At 42.2% G+C, this 27,272-nt stretch overlaps 1 protein-coding gene across 1 annotated transcript in view; it reads right to left on the reverse strand.

The window, feature by feature from the left end:
* The window catches only part of OLFML2B (olfactomedin like 2B), a 32,935-nt gene extending 6,450 nt beyond the window's left edge, over positions 1–26,485 (reverse strand). Inside the window, exons 1-5 of the mRNA XM_072998240.2 lie at positions 26,179–26,485; positions 21,698–21,961; positions 2,858–2,965; positions 1,143–1,319; positions 80–305 (exon numbers count right to left, since the gene is read on the reverse strand). Coding sequence (XP_072854341.2) covers positions 80–305; positions 1,143–1,319; positions 2,858–2,965; positions 21,698–21,961; positions 26,179–26,343 — 940 coding nt within the window. The 5' untranslated portion in view covers positions 26,344–26,485. The remainder of the gene's footprint in view (positions 1–79; positions 306–1,142; positions 1,320–2,857; positions 2,966–21,697; positions 21,962–26,178) is intronic.
* Positions 26,486–27,272: the final 787 nt, after the last annotated feature.

The following is a 27,272-nucleotide window of genomic DNA, read 5'->3' on the forward strand; positions in this document are numbered from 1 at the left end:
ATCACCCTAAGTCTGAGTCAACTTGATGACACTTCATTATTATTTATAATTGTTCTGTTAGATCAAAAGATCAACTTACGTTCTTCAAGGTCATTTTCCATTTCAGGATCTGTAGCCTTATAGTAAGTAACTCCTCTGATGATAGTTGGCCAGGATGGAGTCCGGCTCCTCACGTGAAGTTTTCTCGGCAAAGTGGACTTTGGATTTGTTGCTCCTGGGGCTGGGGGGGCATAGCGCAAGGACTCCACTGAGCTGATTTGCTGAGAAGCCATCTCGTCATGCAAGAAAACGTCTTCATATTTTTCCTTGAAGAGACAAACCAGCGCTAGTTTAAACTAAGGCTAGATGACTCAACATGCACGCATTTATGTCTTGTTTGTTAATTCACAAAGGTATTTCTCCTAGCAAGTGCATCCAAGAGGTTTTATAAAACAAAATACAGGGGAAAAACCACAAGAGACTATAATAAGTTTATTAAAACACTATTAAAACAAACCAAATCAATACCTTCCATCTCAAATTAAAATCCCATCTACATGTCATAGTGGATGGATCTAAATGAACCTCCCTTTGGAGGTAGTTCCACAGTTGGGATTTTATCACAAAAAAACGCCATGTTCCTACCAAATTGAAGCTGGACATACAAAAGGGCTTCAACAGATTATTAATAATCCACAGCTGAAAGATCTATTTCTCCATTAAGACTCCCCAAACTCATGAATGTAAGTAAAATAGGACCAAGACAGAGGAGCTTTGCTAGCTCAGTAATTTGGTATATGAGCAATTAACCAGTTTTCTTTCTCCCCTAAATCCTCAAAGTCACTGGCTGAAAATATGGGACTCTCTGCATCAAGCATCTGTCAGAGCCTCCGAGCAAAAGCACAGGACAGATGGAATGATGCCTTTCTACTGGACCAGCCAGTCTGGTTGTTAGCACTTTAAAAGCTAGCTGGTTCAATTGAAGATACCACCTCCCCTGCTTTAGACTTAAATTTGATAGCAGACAGAATCTGGTACCCCCAGAATCCCATTTTCATTGAAAGCGGTGAGGCTTTATATTGGCATTTCTAGTGCTCAAGGCACTGAGGAGGATAGATAAAAGATCAGACAGTTGGGGGGGCATACGGGGTTGCGGCCCTCACCTCGGTCAGGGTGTAGGCTGCTGCAGCATCCCTCTGCAGTGAATTCTCGATGTCAGGACGGTTGCTGGACATGCTACTGGAAGAGTTCATCTCATCTTTAACATCTATCTCTTGCAAACTCTCCTCTGCATTCTGCCTCTTCTGTTTACTGTCCTTGGTGAGGTTTCTAGACACCTCCTGGAGAATGCACAGGAGAAAGAGAATATGCACAGAAGACATTCAGTGTTTCAGTTTACACATTATAGAGCAAAAGTGTAAAAAGAACTGACTTTCCTTCAGTTCCAGAAAGCTCCCTCTGCCCACAACAGCCAGCTGCCCTCACCAATATCAGAAATATTTCTATTCCACCTTTCTACCAATCATGACCAAGGCTGCTATTAAAAGTAATAAATATAAGGATGATGAGCAATCAACAGTGCCACACAGACTGTAAAACAGACTGGGCGATTGGACCTGGGTTTAAAAAAAGGAAACAAGATGAAAAACAGTAAAAACCTGTAACTAAAAACTGCAAGATGTCAAATTCAGTGTATGACCAATAAAGATGGAGGGTAAACAAGACCAAACAGTGGATACAATATGTTAAAATATAAGTAAAATGGCACAAGCCAAAAAGCCTATTAAAACAAAAGGTACTCATGAGAGGATGAAACAAAGAACTATGTCGAAAGAATCCTGCATTTGGTGGCCATGTGAGGAGATGTTGTAACTGTTCCCAGCAAATGTAGCTCCGATATTAATGGGATGACTGTGGCAGCCTCCTGGGAAGATTTGAGGAATTACGTAGGCTCATTTGTATCATTCAGGGATCCTGGTCCTAAGTTGTTTACCCTTTAAAAGTTATAGCTAGCACTTGGAGTTGTGCCTGGAAATGGAAGTCCTTATGGTTGTTTTAGCAAGGGAGCAGCACCGCCACTTTTAGCAGTTTGGCTGCTACGTCTTGCACCTGCTGACATTTCCAGACACCTTCCAGAGCCAGTCCCATGCTAAGCGCATTGCAGTGTGAATGGACAGGGAAACATGGAACGAGGGACATCAGCATATCGATGGCACTGTGTTCCAGCTCTAAATAATCTCTGCTAGCAGTTTCATTACAAATGTGACAAGATGGAACCTGCAGGACAACTGACCCCACTCCTGGAAAACCTTATACCCAAAGTTAGCAAGGTTCCTCCAGATCCCATCACAACCAGGTAATCCTGAAGGACCCTACTGCAAAGCCCAGCCCACGTCCTCCTGCAGGTTAATACAGTGATCCCATACGTACTACCATCTTTGGCATCTCCCTTCTTTAAGGCTGGGAAGTACAATGAACATTTCAAGTTCTGCTAGCCATTTTTTAGTATTCCAAATTTCGGTGGCAAATGTTTGATATATTTGAGGAAATAAATGGCAACACTTCCCTTTTTTTCTTTTTTTGAAAGCAGAAACTTTATCCTCCTTTTTGAAGACAGGTATCAATCACTCTGCCCTCCACTTTTTTTTTCTCCACCCTGTCTCAGGATAGAGTAGGTGGAAGAAGATGATGCTTGTCCCAGGTGCCAAAATTGCAGAGTTAATGGCTCTGCTTCCACTCAAACTGCCCCATCGTTTAAAACTGCTAAGTTTGGGAGGCAAATTTCTTCCTGGCATGTAGCAAGGGCCATGATTAACTTTAGCATGCATGGAGGCATGCTGGGCAAAACAATTCTCAGAAGAACGGATATCTGCCTTACCTCTTCTAGTTTCTCCACTCGACCCACCAGCTTTGTCGTGACGGCATGCAGCTTGAGCAAATCCAACCCATAGAAAGCACCTTCCAGCATCTCAATAACAGCTGCCAGCTGCAAAAGAAACAGTGATGCCATTAATTGTCCCCTTCAGCTTTGTTTGCATGACGTTTTGCAGTCTGAATGCCCTCTGGATATATACCCAGTGAACAGCTCAACAAGGACAATCGGCACACAAGAAAATGTTTCTCAACCTAACCTCTCTCACAGTGGCGTTGTACACTCAAAATATAATCTATAACTTGGCTCACACTCCTAAGCTACAAAGGTCTTGGTGTGTAATGGTTCATTATCACACTTGTGAGGTAGGTAGCAAACCCTGCTTATTAACAGCCCAGCTCATAATGGCATTCTGAGAATCAATGTGAAAATCCAACTTATAAAGGCGCTTATAATGCAGGAGAACACCAAAGATATATGCCATGAAGTGCCAAATACTGTATAGAATGGAAGGACAGACCAAAAAACAAACAAACAAACAAAAATGGCATTACCCTTTTTCACACCTTTGTTATAAAATGAAGATTAATAATGGCAAAGCACTTTGAGCTTTGATCAAAGGGTCAAAGAAATTGTCATTTACCAAAAAGAAAAAGAAAAAAGAAAAGAAAAGTGAGGATGATCACAGGCTCTCTGCAATGTTTTCAGCACCTGCAGTCTCTACTTTAAGGAAGCCCTTTAAGGAGTTTGGTGTCTTACTCTCAGAGTCAGGAATCCTTATTTATATGCAAAGTTGATTCCTTTCAGCACCCCCTCCTGTTCCTATGAAATTGTTTCAATCCCAGAGGATCTAGTTGGCTCCATTAAAAGTATCAACAGGAAAAAATATTTCACAAGTTTCAGGGGAAATGCTGTAAAGATAACTCCCCTACTCCACAAATTGTGCTATACTGAGTCTGTGTCATAATGTGATGGTATGAACAAGTGGAATGGACACCAGACATACCGTCAATAACACAAAACAAAACAAAACAAAAAAACCCTGCGTTTATGAGGTGCAGAGGTATTGCCCTAAAACAAAATGTGCATTTTTAAAAGAAGCTTCAATGTTGCCAAGAAAAGTAGAATTGAAAAGTACTTTGCAGAGGATAGTTTACATTACAAAACCCAAACTCTGATTTTGTTTTGGGACAAAGCTACTGAGAAGATAACAAGGCAGAAGTAACTCATTCAGTTTTGTCCCAGTTTTCGCTAGAAAGGGTAAACAACAATTCTATTAGGTACTGTGAACAAAAGAAAAAAATGAAATGCATTTTAAAGTGCCACTTAGGGTCATGTGAAAAAGAAACTACACTCTCTTTGAATTCAATAATATTACATATCAGAACATAATAAAAACCATCTGGTCCTTATCAGGACTGAAAATTAGGTAAATACAACCTCAAATGAAAACAACACATGATATATTACACCATGTCATTACTGATTTTACAAAAATGAAGTTAAAATGGAGAAGCCTTGTGTGAAAACTAAGTACACCCTTACTGATTCCATAGGATTTAAGAGGCTAAGTAGCAGCCAGGTACAGATAACCAAATTAGCAGTAATTAGCAGAAAAACTAAGCTATGTGTGAAAAACTAAGTAAAACTTATGATTCAATAGCTTGTAGAACCACAGTTAGCAATAACTTGAAGTAATTATTTTCTATATGACTTTATCAATTTCTCACATCGTTGCGGAGAAATTTTGGCCCACTCTTCTTTCTAATGTTGCTAGAAAGAAGAGTTCATTGAGATTTGTGGGCATTTGTCTATGCACAGCTCTCGTAAAGTCCTGTCACAGCATTTCAATTGGGTTAAGTCTGGACTTTGACTGGGCCATCACGAGACCTCGATTCTTTTCTTTTTCAGCCATTCTGTTGTAGATTTGCTGGTGTGCTTAGGATCATTGTCCTGTTGCACAACCTAATTTTGGCCAACCTTTAGCTGTTGGACAAATGGCCTCACATTTGACTCTAGAATACTTTGGTATACAGAGGAGTTCATGGCTGACTCAATGATTGCAAGGTGCCCAGGTCCTGAGGCTGCAAAACAAGCCCAAATCATCATTTCTCCACTACTGTGCTTGAGAGGTGGCATGTGGTATTTGTGCTTATATGCTGGGTTTGGTTTTCACCAAATATGGCACTGTGCATTATGGCCAAACATCTGCCCTTTGATCCTGTCTGTCCAAAGGCCATTGTTCCAGAAGTCTTGTGTTTTGTTCAGATGCAACTTTGCAAAACTAAGACATGTTGCTGTGTTCTTTTTAGAGAGAAGAGCTTTTATTCTGGCAACCCTTTCACACCAACCAGACTTGTTCAGTCTTTCTAATTGTATTGTCATGAGCTTTAACATTTAACATGCTAACTGAGGCCTGCTCAGTCTGAGATGTAATTCTTGGGGGTTTTGCAATTTCTTTGAGCATTGGTCAGTCTGACCTTGGGGTGAATCTTGGGAAGGTTGGCAACTGTATTTGAATATTTAAATTGTTTGTAAATGGCCTTATAACTCTTCCCAGGCTGACAGACAGCAACAATTGCTTCTCTAAAAACTTTGCTGATGTGTTGCTTCTTGGCATTGTGTTAATCCACACCTGAATGCTCCAGACCAGCAAAGTGCTAAAATTTTGGCTTTTATAGAGGTGGTTACACTTGCTGATGATCAAGGACATTTGGTTAGCAGCACCTGGCTCCTACTCAGCCTCTTAATTCCTATGGAATCAGTAAGGGTGCATTTAGTTTTCCACCCAAGGCTTCTCCATTTTAGTTTTATTTTTGTAAAATTAATCATGACACAGTGTAATATGCCATGTGTTTTTCTTCATTTGAGGTTGCATTTATCTAATTATCAGACCTGATAAAGACCAGGTGATTTTTTATTATGCCCTGATACATAAAACCATAGAATTCAAAGAGGGTGTACTTTCTTTTTCACATGTTGTTTTACTTATAATGGTAATTGAACAAACAGATGCTGCAAAATATATGCAGATAATTGTGTTAAACAAATAAGAATAACAATATATTGTACATTAGAAGCTTTTACAGGATATTATAGAAGAAGAAAAAGATGAATGGTATTTTAAACTGAAGAGGAAAAATAGTATCTTTTTTATGATTATGAGGCTCTAGGTACAAATCTGTGAGAAATAAATTTTGTGAGAAAGGGTAAAATTTTATGTTATTCCATAGTACCATCTAAGGAGCTGCTACCTTAACAGATTGCTAGGGCACCAATAAGCTATACTTGCCCTTGACTAGAACACTCCCAGAGTGATAAGCACTAGTACCAATGAGCTCTAACACCAGATCACTTTCAGAGCAATGTCCTGGCCTTGCCAGAACTTTTGTTTAGATTATGCTACAGAACAAGGAGTGTAAATATAGGGAGAGATCACCCACTGTTAATAAATGGAGAGACATCATATCCAAGGAGGAATAAGGAGCATGGGACAGAGACTGCAACTGGTGCCAGGTGAACGTCCTTGCAGCAGCAAACCGATAAGAACACAGCACCAGAATACGGACTTCACTTAGCTATACATTTTAACTGAAGCCTGGGTTACAACTGGGTGAGAACATTCTGCACTGAACTTGTGTGTGTTCATAACATCCTTAGAAGCTTAGAAATGTTTTCCGTTTTATATTTTCTTATGACAAGAACTCTGATGTCCTTTCCTAGATTTTCAAGAAAAGTTTTGAAGCTTTTGGACTTATATTGTTTTTCACTTTTAAACGAATTATTGCATAGAGATGTTCTCTATGTTCTCATATGTTTTTAAATGTGTTGTTTATATAAGCTCCTTTCATTTTTGCTTCAAATACGACTAAATTTCTTGTTTACACTTTGTAGAGTTAAAATACTCACTCCATTTTACCTTTTACTTACTTAAAATTATCCTAGGGTCACCTTTATGAGCAGCACTTTCCTTTTAATAGGGAGCATAAGAGCTGTAGGAATGGATAGCTGAGGAAGAGGGTTTGACATTATTCCCCCCTCACCCTCACTGTTTTTGCTCTCCCTACTCCCCTGCAATATACTTAAGGTGATTTTGCTCCTGCTGTTCAAAACTGAGATTAGAGAAACAGACAACAGGGTCCAAACCAGACACATATGGTAACCCATTCAAGATGCCATATCCAGCAAAACAGTCCAGATTTCACCCTCAGTTGTCTCTTCTGTTGCATGCTAAATTAATCTACAACTATAGGCTACAAACATGTTTCCCATCTTTATTTTGCTCTTCTTGCAATATACAGAAATGCAAAGTTTTTTTTTAATTTAACAGAAGTGGTTACAAGTACAGTACTTCAATGAGGATCTTGCAGATGTAAAAAAAACCCCACTTCCTCCGACTGTCTGCAGACAATCAGGAAAAATATTCAATTTCCGATATCCTGAAGCAGCTTGTAAAACACTTCAGGGTAGACTGAGAGAACTAATTAGTCTATTCCAAGTGACCACGCTCAACAGGAACAGACTCTACTTGAGCCTTCGAATCCACACCAAAACAGTAGAGCTCCCCAAACAGGGGTTCAAAAAGATGCAGGGCAGCTCTTAAAGAGGAAGATGAATCAATCTAAAGGGAAGCAGATGTGAACACTGTCACTGGGCTCTATCCAAACCATGTCAACAGCAAGCCATATATCGTTCTACATGCCTATATGCGGATAGCCTCTTACTGGCATCACAGCAAACCAGTTTAAACAAAGATAGCAGCTGAACTATTGTAGATTTTTAAGTTATTATCCATAACCTGTGTATTGCTCTGAATGTAAAAACGTTTAGAAGCATCAAATTCTCAGAAGTGTTTTCAGTGAAATGGAACAGCATTTTGGCAGTCCCCATTCAAGTCAAGGAAATTTGTATGTGAAAAATACCTACAGGAAATTAAGCTGCAAGAGACTAGCTTTAGCTTAGATCACAGGACAACTGGCAAATTGTCGCAGCCCTATCCCACCCACCCCAGCTCATATGCTGTCATATATTTCAACCTATGTTTCTCATCTGCCTTGTGCCAATTTCTTTATGCCATTCCCATTTTCTTTCTTTCTTTCCTTTCTTCTTTCTATGTATCCAGACCTTCAGATTGCTTTTCTCCCTTTGGTTCCGTTTAAATTTCTCAGACTGTGGTACAACTTGAGTTGGCTTTGCTACCAGTATAAAATGTGTTGTTACGAGGAATCTTGCCCAAACTCAGTAGCACAGGTTACTGTTTTGGGAAGCACAGTGCAAAACCTCAGCTCCCAGTACTCTTCACCAACTCAGAGCTCTGTTCATGGCACAGACTCAAGATGATTGTCCTGTGGTTGCACGTCTGATGTTTTGAAGTTGCCTTTGTGGAACGCTTATCATGGCAAGTCTAGCCTGCAGACTAGGGGACCCTGCTTGGTCACCTCTTTGTGCTTTGCATCTACTCTTGATGCTCTCCAACACTTCTGATTGTTTCCTTTCCTTTCATTCTTCAAAGGCATTGAGGAGCAATAACAGCAAAGAATCTTGCTGTATAGAATACAAATTTGTATTTCACTGTATGGAATGCAAATTGCCATTGCTAGAACAAAAGTCTGTATTATTTAAATGAAAATATCTTCCTGATCTACTTTAAATTTCTGATCTAAACCATCCATCTTGTTATCTTGCTTCTCATGTATTTACATTCTTTTAATTTTTTGAATTGCTTCCCATTTTCTGCCAAAAACTGCAACATTTCTTTTTGGTTTTAACTTGTGTCACTATCTTTACCTGGCTCTCATATGTCGTTAGGCCAGCTTGCTTTCTTTGTTGTCAACACCCAAATATTTTTCTTTGCTTTATTTTAACAACTGCATCACTTATAAACAACAACAACATCAGCGGATGGGTTCTCTGGCTGGGAGTTCAATTCCCTCCTGTGCCTCTATGACAGGGCCTGGGCTTGAGGATCCAGAGGTCCCCTTAACTTTAGCTCTGCAGTTATGTGATAATACTGCTAGTACTAGCACTAGTGCTAGTACCGTGTTTCCCCGAAAATAAGACAGGGTCTTATATTAATTTTTGCTCCAAAAACCTCATTAGGGCTTATTCTCAGGGGATGTTTTATTTTATAGTCATGTCATCTTCTGGTTGCTGCACAATGCTGCACAATGGTGGAGGGCGGGGTTTCACTTAACTAGGCCTTATTTTTGGGGTAGGGCTTATATTAGGAGCATCCTGAAAATTCATACTAGGGCTTATTTTCAGGTTAGGGCTTATTTTGGGGGAAACGGGATACTAATACTAATGGGTCATCAGGTTTAAACAGTACAGCGGGAAATGAATTTTGTTTCATGAGTACTTTAAGTGCTATGGGGCAGTATATAAGCAGCACACTTTTTAGTGTCTTTCGTTCCACATTACAGGTTCCTCCTTTCTATCTAAATGGCACATTATTCTTCTGTCCTCATAATCTGTTCCGGACTTCCACAACCAAGTGTGCAACTACATGGTCATATACGGCAGGATTTGCTCTGCTTACAAAACGGGTAAATTTGAAATATATGTTAGTATCTGCATGACATACAAGGCTGATTTAACTTATTCCAGCCTATTTTACTCTGCCTGTAGAAGGCTTCAACTTTTTCATGATGGGAAGATTTGATTGTGTTTTTTCTCCTGCAGAGATTCCTGTAAAGATGGGGGCATGTCTTTAGGAGGCAGCTGAGGCATCCAACTATAAGGAAAAACAATCAGGGATTTGAAATGTATGTGTGCGTACACACACATAACACGCTGGGATTCAAACACCCCCCCTCCCAATACCAGGTGCTTTGTACCTTTGGCAGAAGTTCAAATGGAAACTGAAAACCAAGGCATTCAACCTGGAAATAGGGAGAAGAAGGGGGAATACCAGTGTTGTCTGTGTGTGTATCTGCATTTCAAAGGCCCAACTGTTTTCTCCCTTAATGGGACTTTTTTCTAACATTCTTTGAAATGCTTGCACAGGCACAAAAACACAACACATTAGGATTCACACACACAATTCATACATCAGAACAGGTCAATAACAGGATCATCATTACATCCCCTCGCTTTCCCAACTATATTTTTCTTACACAAAAAAATTAAAAGATCGCAGAGGTGGGACCAGAGGAAGGAAGAAATGAAGAGTGGCTGTGGGCTGAAATGCTACTGCCATCGCAAGAAGTATGAATAGTAAACTCTCAAGTCAATCCACAGCCCCCGCGTGAGCACTGGTTGCAATCTCAACCGTAATATAAGCCATGAATCAAACTGCAGTAAAGATGAAATGTTCCTTTTCAGCGCTCCAATGTAGCCCCACACACTCATGTTTTCACTGCAGCCAAGTCTACAATGCAGGCTTTCTCTAGGTCAATAAATAACACACTAGCATTCGCAGAATCAAAGAATTGTTGAATAATGGAGCTAGGAGTGGCCTACGAGGCCATCATCCCCCTCTTTAATACAATTTCTTGGCAATTTCTCACCTTCTATTAAAGTTTTTAATGTGATGATAGTTCCTTTATTCCTCTTTTACATATACGGAGCTATTAAAAAATCCACCCTATAGCTAGAAAATGTCACATGGGAATTGACTCTGGGTAAGCCATACTCTATATTAACAGGTTTCTGTAGAAACAAACAAAGAAATAAATTAACAAATTCTTTGACTACTAAGCCAGACTAAAAGAGAAAAAAGGAATGTGCTAAATGAATCTCAAAATTATTGAGGACAAAATTCTTTGGATTTGTTCTTGGCACCAGAAGGTCCTGGAAAGCCTCACTCTAAATCTTCCCAGCTTGAGTTCTAGAGCCAAGCCTGTTTGCATAACCCTCTTCGGAGAACCTTGTGAATTAGGCTTCTGGAACATAACCCAATTCCTAGATGACAAGGAATCTGTCACAACTGGCAGCAACCCCTGGAAGCCTTGCAACGGAAAAGCGATGATGCACCCTGGAGCTAATGTTCCTGTCACAGAGGATGATGCAGCTCCAACATACAAAAATGGAACATGTATTACAACCAGGAAAAAAACTAAGGTCCATCGGAATATAGGAAGCAGCCTCATAATAGAAACACAAGACCATGAATTGCCTGTTCTCCAATCCAATGACCCTTAACAGCCTCTAAAGTCTCAGGCAAGGCTCCCTCTGAGAAGTGAGACCAGAGACGGTTTTCACTGAAGGTTCCTGTGACTGAAGCCGAGGCCCTCTGTTTCCAAAGCACAGGCACTGACACTCAAGTCAACGCTCTCACAAAGGAGTCTCTATATGAGAAGGTCCAAGCCTCTGTCTCCAATGCCACCAGTTCTAAAAATCTTTGGCAACAAGTCTGGGAAGGCCCTTTACCTGAGACCTAGGGAGCTCTTCCCTATACAGTAACATCACTATGCATTAGTCTCACCATTATTTTAACGTACATTGCCTGTGCATAGGAAAATGACAGTACAGTATATTGTTTGAACATACTTGTACTTTTTATACACTGTGTTTTGTTTTGTTTTCTCATCTGTAACAACACTGCGTAGTAGATAACCATTTATTATCAGCCTCACACTGCAATGAACGGAGCTGGTGAGTTAAGACACACTGGCTCTATCATGAGTTCCAAAGGAAGCCAGAGTCAAGCCAAGAATGTCCTATTTCATAGCTCAGTTTCTTAGCCACTATGCTACAAGAGTTTACTAGATACAAGAAACATCTTCATTTTCACATTAAAAACTGACCTGGACTAACCAGTCATTTTAATTGCATGACCTTAGACATAAAACACATTTAAATGTGCACAAGCCTTCTCCCACTTTCTCCCCCCCATTACAATGCATTGCCTGAGTTCACAAAGTCAGTCCCTAAAATGCTCAGTCCCTAAAACAAAGGGGTGGCTGCCCTCGAAAAATCTCCCCTGTATGGGAAAGGAAGTACAGTGGTACCTTGACTTATGAATGTCCCTAATTGCGAACGATTCGAGTTACGAACAGCTCCATTCACAAAAAGTTGCTACGACCTGCGAACAGAGCCTCAACTTACGAACCAAAAAAGGAAAGAAAAAAAACGTTCCCTGCCCTGTTTTTTGACCTACGTTCACCTTAGGTCAAAAGAAGAAGAAAAAATGTTTAAAAATTCTCCCCCTAGTGGTAGAGGACAGATTAACCGGCTTTGCATTAGTTCCTATGGGAACTAATGTCTCTACCTACGAACAGCGCCTCAACATACAAACAAAAAATGGCAGGTACGGATTAAATGGTTTTCAATGCATTCCTATGGAAAAATTTGCCTCGACTTACGAACTTTTCAACGTACAAACGCCATTCCAATACGGATTAAGTTGGTAAGTCGAGGTACCACTGTACTGAATCGTAGAATAATGGAGCTGGAAGGGGGCTATAACAACAGAGGAGCTGTTCTCACCCTCAAACTACCTTTCAAGCAATAGAGGTGCCACAACTTGGCTAGCATACATGAAGAGGCAGACTGGTTTGTTTGTTTTGTTTCAGGCTAATAAAGTTTGTGGTCTTATTTGTAAGAACGCTTTAACAGCAGCTTGCCATCCAGACGTTGGGCACATTTGCCTTTTCTTTCTCATCTCTTGCCATTTTGCCATCCCCACTTAGCAGCTGAGCCACTATGTCTTTTCTCTGTCTTTTGCTACAGAGGCATTTTAGCATCTCTGGCTCATTCTCAGCTCATTCAACTTTTGCCTTCCTAAAACCATCCTTGCAATCCTTTGCTACTTGTCTGTACCCTTTCTTTGTAGCCTGTCCTCCCCCCCCCCACTTCCTATATGTGTCCTTTTTTGTTTTCAATTCCTGTCCCGGTTTATTGTAATGCCATATGGGTTTTCTTTTGTCTTCCAACTTTTTTCCCTTATTGGGTTTGTTTTTGTGCCTTTAGAATTTCCTTTTTAAGAATCTCCCACCCATCCTGGACTCCTTTTCTTATTAGGATTATCAATCATGGGACCTTACCTATCACTGTTCTGAGTTTATCAAAAATGGCTTTCCTAAAGTCCAATGTACTGTATGTGTGTGGCTATACTTAGCTTTTGCTTCCTTAGTAAATTGTCTGTTCTTGCCAATCAAAATAAACTTCTTTGTAAACTGCAAGCTTGTTTATAGTTTCTTCAGAATCTGAACAGACTGTCAAGGTTCTCCCACCATCTCTCTCTGCAGAAGAGGGCTCTATTTTAGCACTGTTCTGCACAAGGAGCACTCTTCCATTTTCTCATACTGTTCTTTTCTGCACTCATATACCTATGTTTCCTTCTGGAAGAAATCACCTGGGCAGGAGCACACCCTTCCCGTTTTGAAAGCAGGGAAGAAAGGCTCTTCCCTGGTGACAGCATTGTTAACTCCTCCCTCACAAATCTTTTGGACTTGAGAATCCGGGAGAGGACCGATCAATGACACAAAATACTGGAACCATCTCCCATTTCCTTATGAGACTAAGCAAAAGAGGTCACGTAGCAGAATCACACGCCCTTGCCTCATTCCAGAACAGCTCTCCATTGGGGCAGGGAACTCTTACCCTGCAGAGGCCCCTGGAACAATCTTCCAATATCCAGGTGACAGGGACACATGGAGGTTTACTTTAAGTAACAAATCACTTTGTTGGGAGATGCGTCACCTGAACCACAACATGGGCTTAATTTGCAACTGTGACTGCTGGAAATCCTTCTGCTGAATAGAAAATATGTGAAATGAAGGGAATATACATATGTTTGATGTCTGGCTTGATCCTAGGTTGCTTCATCCACTCAGAAAGTCCTGTATATTTGTCAGGAAGCTTCAGCACTTTGTGGAAAATTTCGGGCAATGTTCTAAAGCCTGTTCCAAAGTGTTTTAAGTATTTTCGTCAGCTTAATTTCAAAGCAGGTAGCAAAGGGAATCAGAAGGTGGATACCTGTCTGGTGACACACATCATCTCTCAGATTATCCCAAAGGAACCACAGCCCCCGGTATCGAAAAAAAATATTGCTCCATCTGTTTTCTGTAAAACATCCTCTTGTGCCATGAGGAGCGCTGACCAGGACTGACATAACTGATGGCTACCCTGTGTGCAATGACAGCAAGTTCTACAATATCCAGAAATTTCAGAGAACAATGGTAGATAGCCATCTCTCAATGAAGCTTTACACTTTTCCAGTTTGCTTTTTGTTTGCTTTGCTTTAATGGAGCCCATGAAAACATTTCTAGAAAGCCCTCTAGAACAGAGTTTGAAAGTAACAGGTTTCAGAGAGTAGAGAGTAGCCACATAACTTTAAGTCTGAGACCCATCTTTCTCAGGCCTCTTCCTGGAGTAGCAAAATATTTACTGAATATTTATTTAGTTATATATTTTTTGAAATATTTATTTATTGGAAAATAAATGCAACTCTATCTCTCCTTCTCATCTAAATACAAGGAAGCTGTTTCAGCTCTAGATCACTTTCTGATATCTGTGAAAGGTTGGATGAGGATGAATGGACAACTTGATGGAGGAAGTACGAGTAAGGGGAACTCTGGGCGAGAGTGACCATGTTCTACTAGAATTCTTGATTACAAAGGAAACCAAAGCAGAGTGTAGCCACATGTATATGTTGGGTTTTTTAAAAAGCCAATTTTAATAAACTCAAAGCAGGTTCCATGGCAAGCGATCTTAACAAGAAAAGCAGTCCAAGAAAGTGGGAATTCCTTTCTTTTTTTAAAAAAAGAAATTCTAAAGGCACAACTACAAACAATTTGAGCAGGAAAAAAGGTGGGAGATAGAACAAAAGGCCAGTGTGGCTTCACAAAATGTTCAGAGAGAACCTAAAAACAAAAAAGGACACATAAAAGAAGTGGAAAGAAGGCCAGGCCACAAAGGAAGAGTATAGACAAGTAGCAAGGAGTTACAGGGATGGCATTAGGAAGGCAAAGGCTGAGAATGAGCTAGAGACACTAAAAACAATTTTAAAAAGCATTATTCAGGCATGTGCATAGCAAAAGACAAAGAAAAGAATAAGTGGTGCCACTCCTCGATGAAGATGGAAAAATAATAAAAGAAGACAAAGAAAAGACAGAATTCCTATTTTAGCTCAGTCTTTTCCCAAAGGACAGACTATAACCCTCCAGACAAATGTGAAGTGCAGGTGGAGGGGACAAGATTGCAGCTGGAGACTGATAAACAAATAGTCAAGGAATACCACACTACCTTGAATGAGTTCAAATCTCCAGGCTGGATGAACTGCATCCAAGAGTACTGAGGGGAGATATGATGGCACTTTTCACACATTTGAAAGGCTGTCATACAGAGGAGGGACAGGATCTGTTCTTGATCATCCCAGAGTGCAGGACATGCAACAATGGGCTCAAGTTACAGGAAGCCAGATTTCGATTGAATGTCAGGAAAAAACTTCTTAACTGTTAGAGCAGTAAGACAGTGGAACCAGTTACTTCGAGAGGTGGTGAGTGCTCCAACACTGGAGGCATTCAACAGAAACTTAGACAACCACCTGGCAGACATCCTTTGATTTGTATTCATGCACTGAGCAAGGGGTTGCACCCAATGGCCTTATAGGCCCCTTCCAAATTCATTATTCTATGATTCTATAAATAAACTGGAACTTAATTCAGACGAGACAGAGGTGCTCCTGGGTCAGTCAAAAGGCAGCTCAAGGAACCAGAATGCAGCATGCGCTGGATGGAGTTACACTCCCTCTGAAAACACAGGTGTGCATTTTGGTGGCACTCCTGGAGTTATTTCTGAGCCTGGATGCTCAGGTTTTGGAGGTGGGCAGGAGTCCCTTTGCACAATTAAAGCTAGTGCACCAGCTGCACTCATTCCTGAAGAGGTCTGATCTGGCCAGTGACACAAGCCTTAGGTACATCTTGGCTGGATGACTGTAAAGCACTCTACTTGAGGCTGTCTCTGAAAAGTGTCTGGAAAGTTCAGTGGGTCTAAAACATAGCAGTCAGATTGCTAAATGGAATGGTCACAGGGATCACGTGAATCCTATTACAGCAGCTCCACCGGCTGCCAATCCATTTCTGGGAACAATTCAAAGAGCTGGTTCTAATCTATAAAGCCCTAAACAGCTTGGGTCCAAGCTATCTCAAGGACCACATCTCCCTTTATGAGCCTGCTCGGGTGGTAAGATCATCAGGAGAGGGGCCTTTCTCTTGGTCCCAGCACCATCATAGGTCCATTTGGTGAGGGCACAGAAGAGGGCCTTCTCTGTTCCTCCTCCAAAGGAGGTCAGGCTGGCCTCATCTTTTCTGTCCTCCTGCAAGCAGGCAAAGACCTTCCTATTCGGGCTAGCTTTCCCTGAGTGACTGGCTAATGTATTTAAAAACCCTGAGTGGGTTTTATATACATTGTTACTGCTTTGTACCTTACTGCTTTGCATGTGTTTTTTGGTGTTGCTCTTGTTTACCATTTCTCAGAGTGGTATTTGTTTGATCCTTTTTAGTATTTTTATATTTACTGTTTTTAGCTTTAAATATTGCCTTTTAATGATGTAAGCCACCTTGGGTCCTTTTTATGGAGAAAGGCAGGGTAAAACTATGATAGACAGACAGACAGACAGAAAGAGTGGTAATGGGAGATTTCAATTACCCTGATATCTGTTGGGTGGGAAATTCTGCCAAATAGGGCCCTTGCCATAAATAAATAAATAAATAAATAAATAAATAAATAAATAAATAAATAAATAAATAAATAAATAAATAAATAAATAAATAAATAAATAAATAAAAAAAAATCCTGGCTTGTGTGGCTGTTAATTTTCTCCTACAAAATGTAGGGGAAGAAACTAGAGGAGTAGCTATCCTTGACTTGATTCTAACCAATAGAGGTGACTTGGTAGGTGCAGTGGCTCTAAGGAGACCTCTGAGGAAAGTGACCATGTTATATTTCAGTTCTTGATTTTAAAAGGAAGCAAAACTGGAGTGAAGCTGCATGAGTACACAGGAAAACCAGTTTTGATAAATTCAGGATGATAAGTAAGGTCCCATGACAAGATATCCTAACAAGAAAAGGAATCCAACTTGAGTGGGAGTTTCTTTAAAAAGGAAATGTTAAAGGCCAAATACAAATCATTGCAAGAAGTAGAAAAAAGTGCAAGACTGCAAATAAATTTAATGTGGCTTCGCAAAAAGCTCAGTGAGGATCTAAAAACAACAAAAAAGACACATATAGGAATTGGAAGGAAGGCCAGGCCACAAAGGAAAAGTACGGAAAAATAGTGAAGAACTGCAAGGATGGCGTTAGAAAGGCAAACGCTGAGAATGATGACGCAAGAGACAGTAGAAGTAACAAAAAAGTGTTCTTCAGGGACATGCATAGCAAAAGGGAGAGCAAAGAAACAATGGCCCAGTTATTCGGTGAATTTGGCAAAATGATAAAAGATAATAAAGAAAAGGCAGAAGTGCACAGTTTTTATTTTAGCTTGTCCTTTCCCCAAAAGACAGTCTACAATCTTCCAAGAAAATATGAAGTAAAAGGGGAGGGGACAGGATTGCAGCTTCAGATTGAGAAACAAATTATAAAGGAATACCTTATTACTTTGAACAAATTCACATCTGCAAGGCCTGATAAGCTGCATCTAAGAGTAATGAAGGAACTAAAACACTCTCATAACCTCTATTATTTTATTTAAATGGTGGAGGATGAGTGCCAGATAATTGGAGGTGGACTAATAAGGTCCCTATCTTCAAAAAGGGCAAAATAGAGGAACCTGGGAACTATAGACCAATAGCCTGACATCAATCATACGGAAAATTCTGGGGCGCATTATAAAATAGACACTTTGCAAGCACCTTGAAAACAATGCAGTGGTAACTAGAAGCCAACATGGATTTATCAAGAAAAAGTCCTGCCAGATTAATTTTTTTCTCATGTTTTTATCAGTAATCTCCCTGGTGGACAAAGGGAATGCTAGAGATGTAATATATCTTGATTTCAATAAAGCATTGGACAAAGTGCCGCATGATGTTCTGATTAGCAAACTCACTGGGTGTGGGGTAGATGGAGAAACTATCAGGTGGATACCTATTTGCTTGAAGAATCATACTCGGAGAGTGCTCATCAATGGCTTCTTCTATGACTGAGAAGAGGCAACAATGTGGTATCACAAGCTCAGTCCTGGGCAGTACTCTTCAACATTTTTATTTATGACTTGGGAGAGGGAATGCAGGGAATGCTTTTCAACTTTGTGGATGATACAAAATTGCATGGAATAACTAATATGGTGGAAGATAGAAGCAAATTCAAAAAGAACTTGATAGGCTCAGTAGAATGAAACTGAACAGTGAGAAGTGCGAAGGTCTGCACCTAGGAAAAAGAAACCAAATGTGTGGTTACAGGATTACTTGGCTCAGTAACATTATATGTGAGAAAGATCCTGGAATTGTTCTAGATCACAAGCTGAATATGAGCTAACAGTGTGATGTGGTTGGAAAAATGGCCAATTTTAGCCTGCATTAACAGAAATATTCAATAAATCACATGAAGTATCAGTTCCCCATTATGAATACCTATGAGGAAGGACTGAAAGAAGTGGTCATATTTAGCCTTGAGAAAAGAAGAGTGAAGGAAGATATGATAGTACTTTTCAAATACTTGAAATATTGTCCTACAGAGGATGCTCTGTTTTCATTCACTCCAGAGTACAGGACATGTAATAATGGGCTCAAGTTATCAGAAGCAAGATTTCAGCTGATTAGCAAGAAAAATTTCCAGACTGTTAGAAGCAGTAAAACAATTACCTCAGGAAATGGTGAGCACTCCTATGCTGGAGGTTGTAAAAAAGGGCAAATGCTATTTTAGGATTCATTCACAGAAGTATACTCTCCAAATCCCATGAGGTACTAGTTCCCCTCTATCCAGTTAGGCCTCATCTAGAGTCATGTGTCCGGTTCTGGACACCACACATTAGGAAGGATGCCAACAAACTGGAGCAAGTTCAGATGAGGGCAATTAAGATGATCAGGGGACTGGAAACCAAGCCTTATAAGGGAGGACTGAAACAACTGGGCATGTTTATCCTTAAGAAAATAAGACTGAGGTAGCACTTTTTCACACACATGAAAGGAGGAAGGAATCTGTTCTCAATCATCCCAGACTGCATGACATATAGCAATGGGCTCAAGCAACAGGAAGCCAGATTTAGGCCTATATCTGGGGAGAAGTCATAACTGTTAGAGCAGTACAACAATGAAACCAATTACCTCAGGAACTGGTGAGCACTCCTACACTGGGGGCATTCAAAAGAAAAGTTAGGCAGCCATCTGTCAGATATACCTTTATTTGGATTCCTGCACTGAGCTGGCAGTTGGACTCAATGACCTTACAGGTCCCTTCCAACTCTATTATTCTAGGATTATAGGATTCTAACTGTAAAATACAGAGAAAAGGACATAGTGTCAAGTTTTTCCACATCTGTAGTATTCTTCTTTTGCACCAGGTGGTTCTCATGTATATAGAGTTAGCTACTTGTCATCAGGTCAGTCTGAGAACAAAGGAGGTGCTGCCAACCAGGCTGTTACCTGGATTATAGTTCATTTGAACTTCCCTAGGCAGTGATGGTTTAAAGCTCAAGTTCCAAGTTTTTCAGAAGCAGTGTTGTAAGAAACTATAACAATTGTCTCCACTTTGTATTTTGGGATGCCAAAATCCTTGTAAAGCAGAAAGTAAAGCAAAACAACAATTACTAGAACAAACAAATGAAGTTGCTGTCTTCCTGCAATTTGGAGCTGGTGCTCTCTTCTCTGGAGGACAAGGACAAGCAAATGTTGGAAATCGTCCAAACAATCACACAAGCTGGCCTCAAGGTGGTTGCAACTAGACTGTAAACAAGGAAATCAAGGAATGAAACAAAACCTCTGTTATCTATGGCTTGCAGATCTTCAAATATCAAACACAAAGGATAACCAGAAGTGACTGTTGTGGCTATCAAGCTATACATATGGGTTTTCCCAGAGATGTCTGGTTGGTTTCTAGTGCTGACTGTCCTCTAGATTGGTACACCGGCATGATCCAGCAAAGCACTGCTAAGCACGCACAGGCTTCCCAGAGGAGTTGTTGAGAAAATGCATGTAATTAGCTGTAAAGCAGGACACAAAACAAGAGTTTTGCTATATAGCTTAATATTTGGAAATTGGCAATATCCAAAGACTAATTGTTGTTTTCCAATTGAGACTTTATTTCCAGCTGGGAAGGGCAACATGCCCTGAGAATGAACCAATTTTTCGGGAACATTCCTCTGTTCCTTCACCCCCTGCAGCTCATCACACATCTACCACATGCTGCCACGTACACAGCTTCCCTCAGCAATATTGCTTCACACAAGGGCTCTGCTGTAAAGAGTGCAGGAACATCACATTTGTTTTAGCAAAGAGTTCTTCTCCCAGTTGGTGAAAGACAAATGCTCCTAAAGCAGAAGGTACACCCACGCAGAACTGAACTACTGAAAACTATTTCATAGTCATTAACAACACTAGGGATTTACTAGTGCTTTCTGAAAGCTAGTTATTTCTGTGTTCCGCTTAAATTAAGCTTTCCTTACAACAATCCTGAGCTGTTTTTGACACTGAACCAAACAGGATCACCCTGACGCATGTTCTTTGCTGGCAGAAGGAAAGGGATAGTGTGACATTTGTCTGGGATGAGGATTGGGGTCACTGTGCTTCAGCGGTTCCATCCCTATAATCACTGATTCAAGAAAGGCCTTAGAACAATTGATTTCACATATTAAATTCTGAGAATCCAAGGGCATCAGCTTTTCAAGTGTTTCTCCAGACCCTTTCTTTTTTTGGCGATGAGGCTGGTGGTAACCAAACCAAGGTCCTTTTCAGTTGAGGCACCCCAGTCTGCTGGTTTAATTACATTGGATGCATTTATTCAAAAGTCCTCCGCATCCTCCACACTGCTGGCAAGAACGATATCATACACTCCCACCAGTTCACCCAGTGAGGAAAAGTGGGCCCCTCCCTACGTTTGCTCTCACCCTACTCACAGCTGGAATGCAGCCAACAGATTATCCTGAAGAGTTCTAGGTCATCAAAGGAAAGAAAAAAGCTTACCTTCAGGATCTAAAGCTGAATTTGGAAATATCCCTAATTCTTAAAGATGCAACACATTTCCATTTTAATGACTACTGTTAAAGTGAACCAACGAGCACCAGAATCCACATCACAGCTTCCCAGCTTCCCTGAAAGGGCCCTTGGCATGGTCTTACCGCACTTGCTCTGCATGCAGAAGGCTCCCAGCTTTGCCCTCCAGCCTCTCAAACTTACAAGTGGCTGCTGATTAGAAGGGTGGGGATCCAGTGGGTCCAATTCAGTACAGAGCCATTTCATATGCTGAGAATAGAACGATCCCAGTCCAAGAGTGTTTCTCACCTGCTGAGCAGCCAAACTACAAGGAAGCAGCCGCTGCAGCTGTCTTCCAGGGTTCCTCCACAACTCTTTATGATCAACCTGCTATTCCTCAAAAAATGCCATACTTTTCAAAGCTAATCTGATGTTATGGAACTAGAACCGAGCGGTGTCATCTCAAAAAATGTTGTGTCCAAACTTCTGACAGAAAAGGCACATCCTCTATGAGAACTGAATGGTGGCTAAAAAGGACTTGCTGATTTAAGTATGAATGGACATTGCACCTGGTGACTCCCAAACACTTCTTTAATCCTTCTGCTGGGACACAGCTTTACTGTGCTAGTGTAAAACCACGTGTCCCCCTATCTCTTTCCTCAAAAGTAAACCAAACCTGGGAAAAAAAGTGAGATTTCCTATTGTTTCAGGAGTTGAAAACACAAAACTGTATCTACAATTTCAAAACAATGACAATAGGCAGAGACAAATACAGTACCTTGAAATCTTTGCTGTCTGCTTCTCGCAGCTTTTTCAGCCTGAAGTCTCCTTCACAAGGGTTCAAAGCAGATGGTGGAGCCACACATGAACATTTGCATTCTGGTCCAGAAGTTATTGTTTCCACCACATAAAAATCTTCTGGTCTCGAAACACCTTCATTCACCCTCTGGCAGGCATCTCTGCCCAGGGGCCTCACCACACACTTGCACTGACAGTCGGAGCCTTCTGACACCGCTTTCACCTTGTCATAATCACCTAGCAACTAGTCAAGGGGAAGATGAAAAGATGCAAGCTGGTTAGTTTGTTCTGAAAACACTCTTTCCCACCCCTAGCTTTGTGTTTGCTTCTGTGGAGTGCTTGGGAGACATGCATGCATTCTGGAATCTTAAGGAAAGAGCCGCTGGTTTAAAATATTGCTGACTCTTAACATTTCCTGCCCTTTGGGTATCTGGGAAAGTAATTTCCCTCAACCACCCAAAAACCAACAACTCCAAAACCCAAACTAGTCAACCTACCCCCAAACAACTCTGGTCTGTCTCTAAAGGGTTTGGGGAAATTAAAAGGCTGTAATTCTCCAACCATTCTTTCCAGGATGATCTCATGAAAATATAATGTGCATAACCCATTGGGAATGATTCTCCTGCACAAGGCTTGCTGATGTGAATACAAGTTGCACCACAGCACTACCGTACTCCTTTGCCTGTCCCTTTTTCTTTCCAACATGGCTTGTGCAGGACAATTTGCTAGGGGACTAAGGTTCCTAGGACTTCACTAGATTAGGCAAATTCTACAATGAAGGCAACCACCAAGGCCTTTAAAGCCAGTGCCCCAAATTTGTAAAGTCAAAATTCATCAGTTCAGAAGACGTGCCTGGCAGAATGCGAGGTACATGTATGTGCCTTCTTAAGCAGACCAAACAAAACCTTCGCTCAAGTTCTCAAGGAGAACGGTGCACCAAAGAAGCTTGCTGGCAACTGTAAATGCAATTCCGGAGAATATCCTTTGGGGCATACACTGGAATCAGACACCAAACTGCAAAATAAAAATAGCCTGACTGCATGTTTTCCTTATTGTGCGGTTATGTGCAGAGCTTTTCCAGGGGTGGGTAACCTCATTCAGAAAAACTCTGTGGAGAGAATTATTTCAGGCCATCTCAAACACTGCTTAATAGCAAAACCACGTTTCCTACTCTGTGTGCATTTACAGATAAGTAGACAGCTAAAAATGTAAAAAGAACAAAAAACAAAAGAGAACAAAACAATAAGCCATCAATATCATCAAGTACTGTATATCTTATCTGATATGTCCTATTTAAGTATTCTAATTGGGGGGGGGGCATTATTTGCTCTTAATGGGCCCCCAATGAGAATACTTAAATAGGACATCTGATTGCCATATTCACACCTACAGCTTCATGTTTACATCTAAAACATCTTCAGTGTACACCGGAACTGTTTGCTTTTAGATAATGCAGTCTCAGTTCAAACATCACGCCACATTGAGCTTTAACATATACTGTATGTGTGAAGCATAGTTTAGAAGAGCTTGCTGGAGTCTAGTCGTGTCCAGTGACAGAGTAATAATCGTTATTGGGCATGACATTAAACCAGTGGTTCCTAACTTTGAGTATGCCAAGTGCCCTTGGCCTGCAATTCCCAGGGGCCTTCACCACCAGCTGTGCTGGCCTGGTCCAAAAACACCAGGGTTACCCATGTTTGGGAATCACTGCACTAAACCATTATAGTATTGAGCTTCCTTAATCATAGTTTACAGTGGTTTGCTTTGGCATCTGAATTGATTCACATGCTAGATGACTAGCCAGCAACGCCAGGCAGGAACGAGGATGGGTGTACCATTTTTAGTGAGCAATCAGGCAAGGACATCAAAAACAGTGACATAGAATAGTTTATTTGAGAAACATATGCAGAAAGCCCTAAACATGTTTATTATTCTCCCTCAACGTCTCAGTATTTATCCTTGTGCCCATTTTATGTTGCCTCAGCTCAAGCAGCTGTCTGCAGTGTGGTCCCCTTTGTCTGCTTCCGCCACTGAGATGTGCAGCAGTGTCTGCCACTCAGGTAGCAAAAAATTCATGCTATGCACATTTGTTCCAGGACTATAAATGGCAGTCTAATACTGCCACCTCAGAAAACACAATGTGTTTCATAATTTGCAAATTAAGCCAACTTTCATTCTGAGGAGACCAAAATGTTCCTTTGAATCTGTAACCCTTATTTAACTTTTCTATGGCTGATCGATTTCTGGCTTTTCATGCAACTTGGTTATGCTCTATGCTTCCTAGTTCAGAAGCCAGCCTCATAAAATATACTTGATTTGTTTGTTCTGTACTTTTGCTTCTAATGTTGTATCAGTTCAGTACTAAATTTGAGCAGGCCTGCATTTGAAGATACCAGATACTTCTTGTTTATAGAAAGAAGACTAAGCCGAACAGCCAATATGAATTCAAGCACATAATAAATAAATGTAGAAAGTTTTCCACACCAATACAGAAATAAAGCACCACTCTCCCACTGTACAGGCTGCTTCAAATAATGAGCGTTGATTTAGTATTTATGGCTGTTTTACACAACTGTTGGAATTCATGGAAGCTGTCATTTTTAGCTGACTTTAGCCACAGGTGAAAACAAACAGAAGTTAACTGAAAACAGCTACTGCCACAGGGTCAAACAGTTACAGACATATTTGTCTACTTTTACAGCTCAGTCTTATACGTATCAACTCAGAATCATGTTTCACTGCATTAGCATACCTGGGAGGAAATTATACTGTGTACAGTGGGGACTTGGCTACTGGATAAAGAGGCATAGCATTGTGGCATTATTACCACAACAAACAACTGGAAGCAAAAGAGATTTACTTCATAATGTGCTTTTGACCAAAATGCTATCTTAACAAGGGTGAGCAGATGCAAATGAGGACAAGGCTTCTGAGTATTCCTTTTCTTTCTTTCTTTCTTTCTTTCTTTCTTTCTTTCTTTCTTTCTTTCTTTCTTTCTGTCTTTCTGTCTGTCTGTCTTTCTGTCTGTCTGTCCTTCTTTCTTTCTGGTTGAAGGAGATGTAATCTGCATGAAATGCTTTACCAGCTGCAAAACTCACTTCTAGACATCTGCTAATCTTGCAGGGAGTCCTGTCCTTTTGCATCTGTCCAACTGTAACTGGATCTGACACCAGGTGAAAATCAGCAAACTTGCCACATTTACACAACAACCCTGCAATACTCCTGAATACACAGTTTTATTTATTTATTTATTCTATTTATATCCCGCCTATCTGGTAACATGACCACACTGCTCATCCAGCCCCCTGAACCTTACCAACACCTAGATCCCATTACCTTTTGAGGGCAACGAAAAGCTGTCATTAAGCTGACAAATGGAAAGCTCCAACAGCAGTCATTATATAGGAAGATGATGGTTAATTTCATCCATAATCAACATTAATGTAGGTTCAGAGGGACATCGGTCCACATAATACATTTGGAATAGCAAACCAACAAAATTCAAATCTCACTCATTTAAAACTGCTTATGAATATTCGGCCAAGAGCTTCAGCTTAATAGGGTTACAGAATTTAACTGAGTCTGTCAGTTAGAGCCAATATGGCATATAGAGGACAGGGTGATGATGTAGGACTGAAGAGAGCTGGGCTTAAGCCCCTGATTCATCGTGGAGACTTGTGGGTTGGGACTGACAGTCAAACCCATCCTTAAACATCTCACATACCTTCAAAGCCCTATTAGATTTGCCCTAAATCAGATGTAACTTAACGGCACATAACACAACATACACTGAGCAAATCTGCACCACACAGGGCAGTCGCTGAAAAAAATGCTAGACTCGTGAACATCCTCCTCTGGAAGCCCTGTGCTCCAGTTTCAAAAGAACTGGTGGACGAGGTGCTTAGAGGCTCCCATCTGAAGACTGACTGGCCTAAGTGGTTTGTAGTGGAGACTCTAAGGGCGTCATCAGCAGACGAATGTTTCCCGCGGAAAAGGTAAACGACAGGGAGTTCTAATCCAACCCCTTGCCCTGTGCTGGTGCCGCATGACTAACCCTTGCCTGCAGCCAGCACCCTGCTAGTTTCAGCAGAGAAAGAGGGGTGCTGGAACGCCTGCGCCCTCGGAAGCCATCCTCCGTCCGGGCAGGCCCTCCGTGCAAGTCCCGTGCAGACCGAGCTCAGCCAGGTGAGCCTGGAAGTACCTCATTGCACACACCCCCAGCGACCTCAAGTGTGGGAAAGGAGCCTATTCTGCACATGCCTAGAGGAGTCCTTCGTCTTGATTGTGACCCAGGTCACTGAAACCAGTTCCGAGGCTAACCCTCTGTCCTTTGGGGCCGGGATCTCCGGAAGGTTCCGACGAGACCTCCAGGGAGCGTTGGCGGGGGCGGGAAACCCCGCGCACACGCCCCCCAGGACAGGGATGGGGCTCCTCGGCCAGGGCGGCGCCGAGGGCGCGTACCTGCGACAGAATGTTCTCCTGGTTGTCCGCCTCGTCCTGCAGCGGGGCGCCGGCGGCGGAGGCAGCGGAGGCGGGCGGGGGAGAGCTGGCGGTGGCGCCGGCCCACCACGCCGCCAGCAGGGCGGCGGAGCAGCAGCAGCAGAGCAGCACCCCGGGCCGCGCCATGGACGGCTAGCGGGCGCCTCAAGGCGATCCGGGCATGGGGCGGGGGCGCGGAGGCAGCGAGCCGGCTTGTCCTCGTCGTCTTCGCGGCTCTGGCAAGCGAAGCGGGACCGGCCGCGCCGGGCGGGAGAGGCGGGGGCAGGGGAGCCCCACAGCCAGCCAGCCAGCCAGCCCGCCGTCCCTCCCTCCCTCGGCTGAAGGCGAGGCGGCCTGGAAGGCGGAGTCTCCCGCCTCGGCTATTGTACCCGGCCTGCCAGCTGCCGGCGGAGTTGGCGCGGCTGGTGGAGGAGAAGGAGGCGAGACGCCTTGAGAGGGTGGAAGGCTGGGGGGGGGGGGTGACGAGGGGACCAGTGTGTGTGTGTGTGTGTGTGTGCGGGGGGGGGAGACGCACCCCCTCCGCCTCTGCTCCCAAAGGGGAGACCCTCGCTAACCACCAGAGTACAGACCCTCCGGCGCACAAGGCCAGGGGAGGGGGGGCCCGAGGGTGACTTCTGGACTTCACCCGAAAACGGGGCGGCCCTCAAACCCGGCGGAATCGCCTCAGCGCCGACTGGAGCCCCGCCGCGCCCCCCATTCATCTGAACGGCACAATTAGGCGAGGTCCAAAATCGCTAGTTTATGGTTGCGACTGTACGTCGATTTAGGACTTCGCCCCACATTCAGTGGAGTTCCGTTCACTTCCCAAGAAGTCAAAGAGGCGTAGGGTCTCCGGGTCGGATGCTCCTTTCTTTTTAATCGTGAACTATAAATGAAGCAGGCGGATGGCCAGCGAGCGGCGACTGAAGCGGCCTCGTCGAGCCTCGTCCAGATCCATAAACCACACGTCCGCTAGCGCGCCCTGCGCTGCCTAGCAAGAGATGGGCCGCCGCCGCCGCCCGAGTCGCGCCGTGATTGTGCCCGTCGGGGAGACGGAGGGCAGGTGGGGGGGCAGC

This window comes from Pogona vitticeps, chromosome 4 (assembly GCF_051106095.1).
Source record: "Pogona vitticeps strain Pit_001003342236 chromosome 4, PviZW2.1, whole genome shotgun sequence".
NCBI lineage: Eukaryota > Metazoa > Chordata > Lepidosauria > Squamata > Agamidae > Pogona > Pogona vitticeps.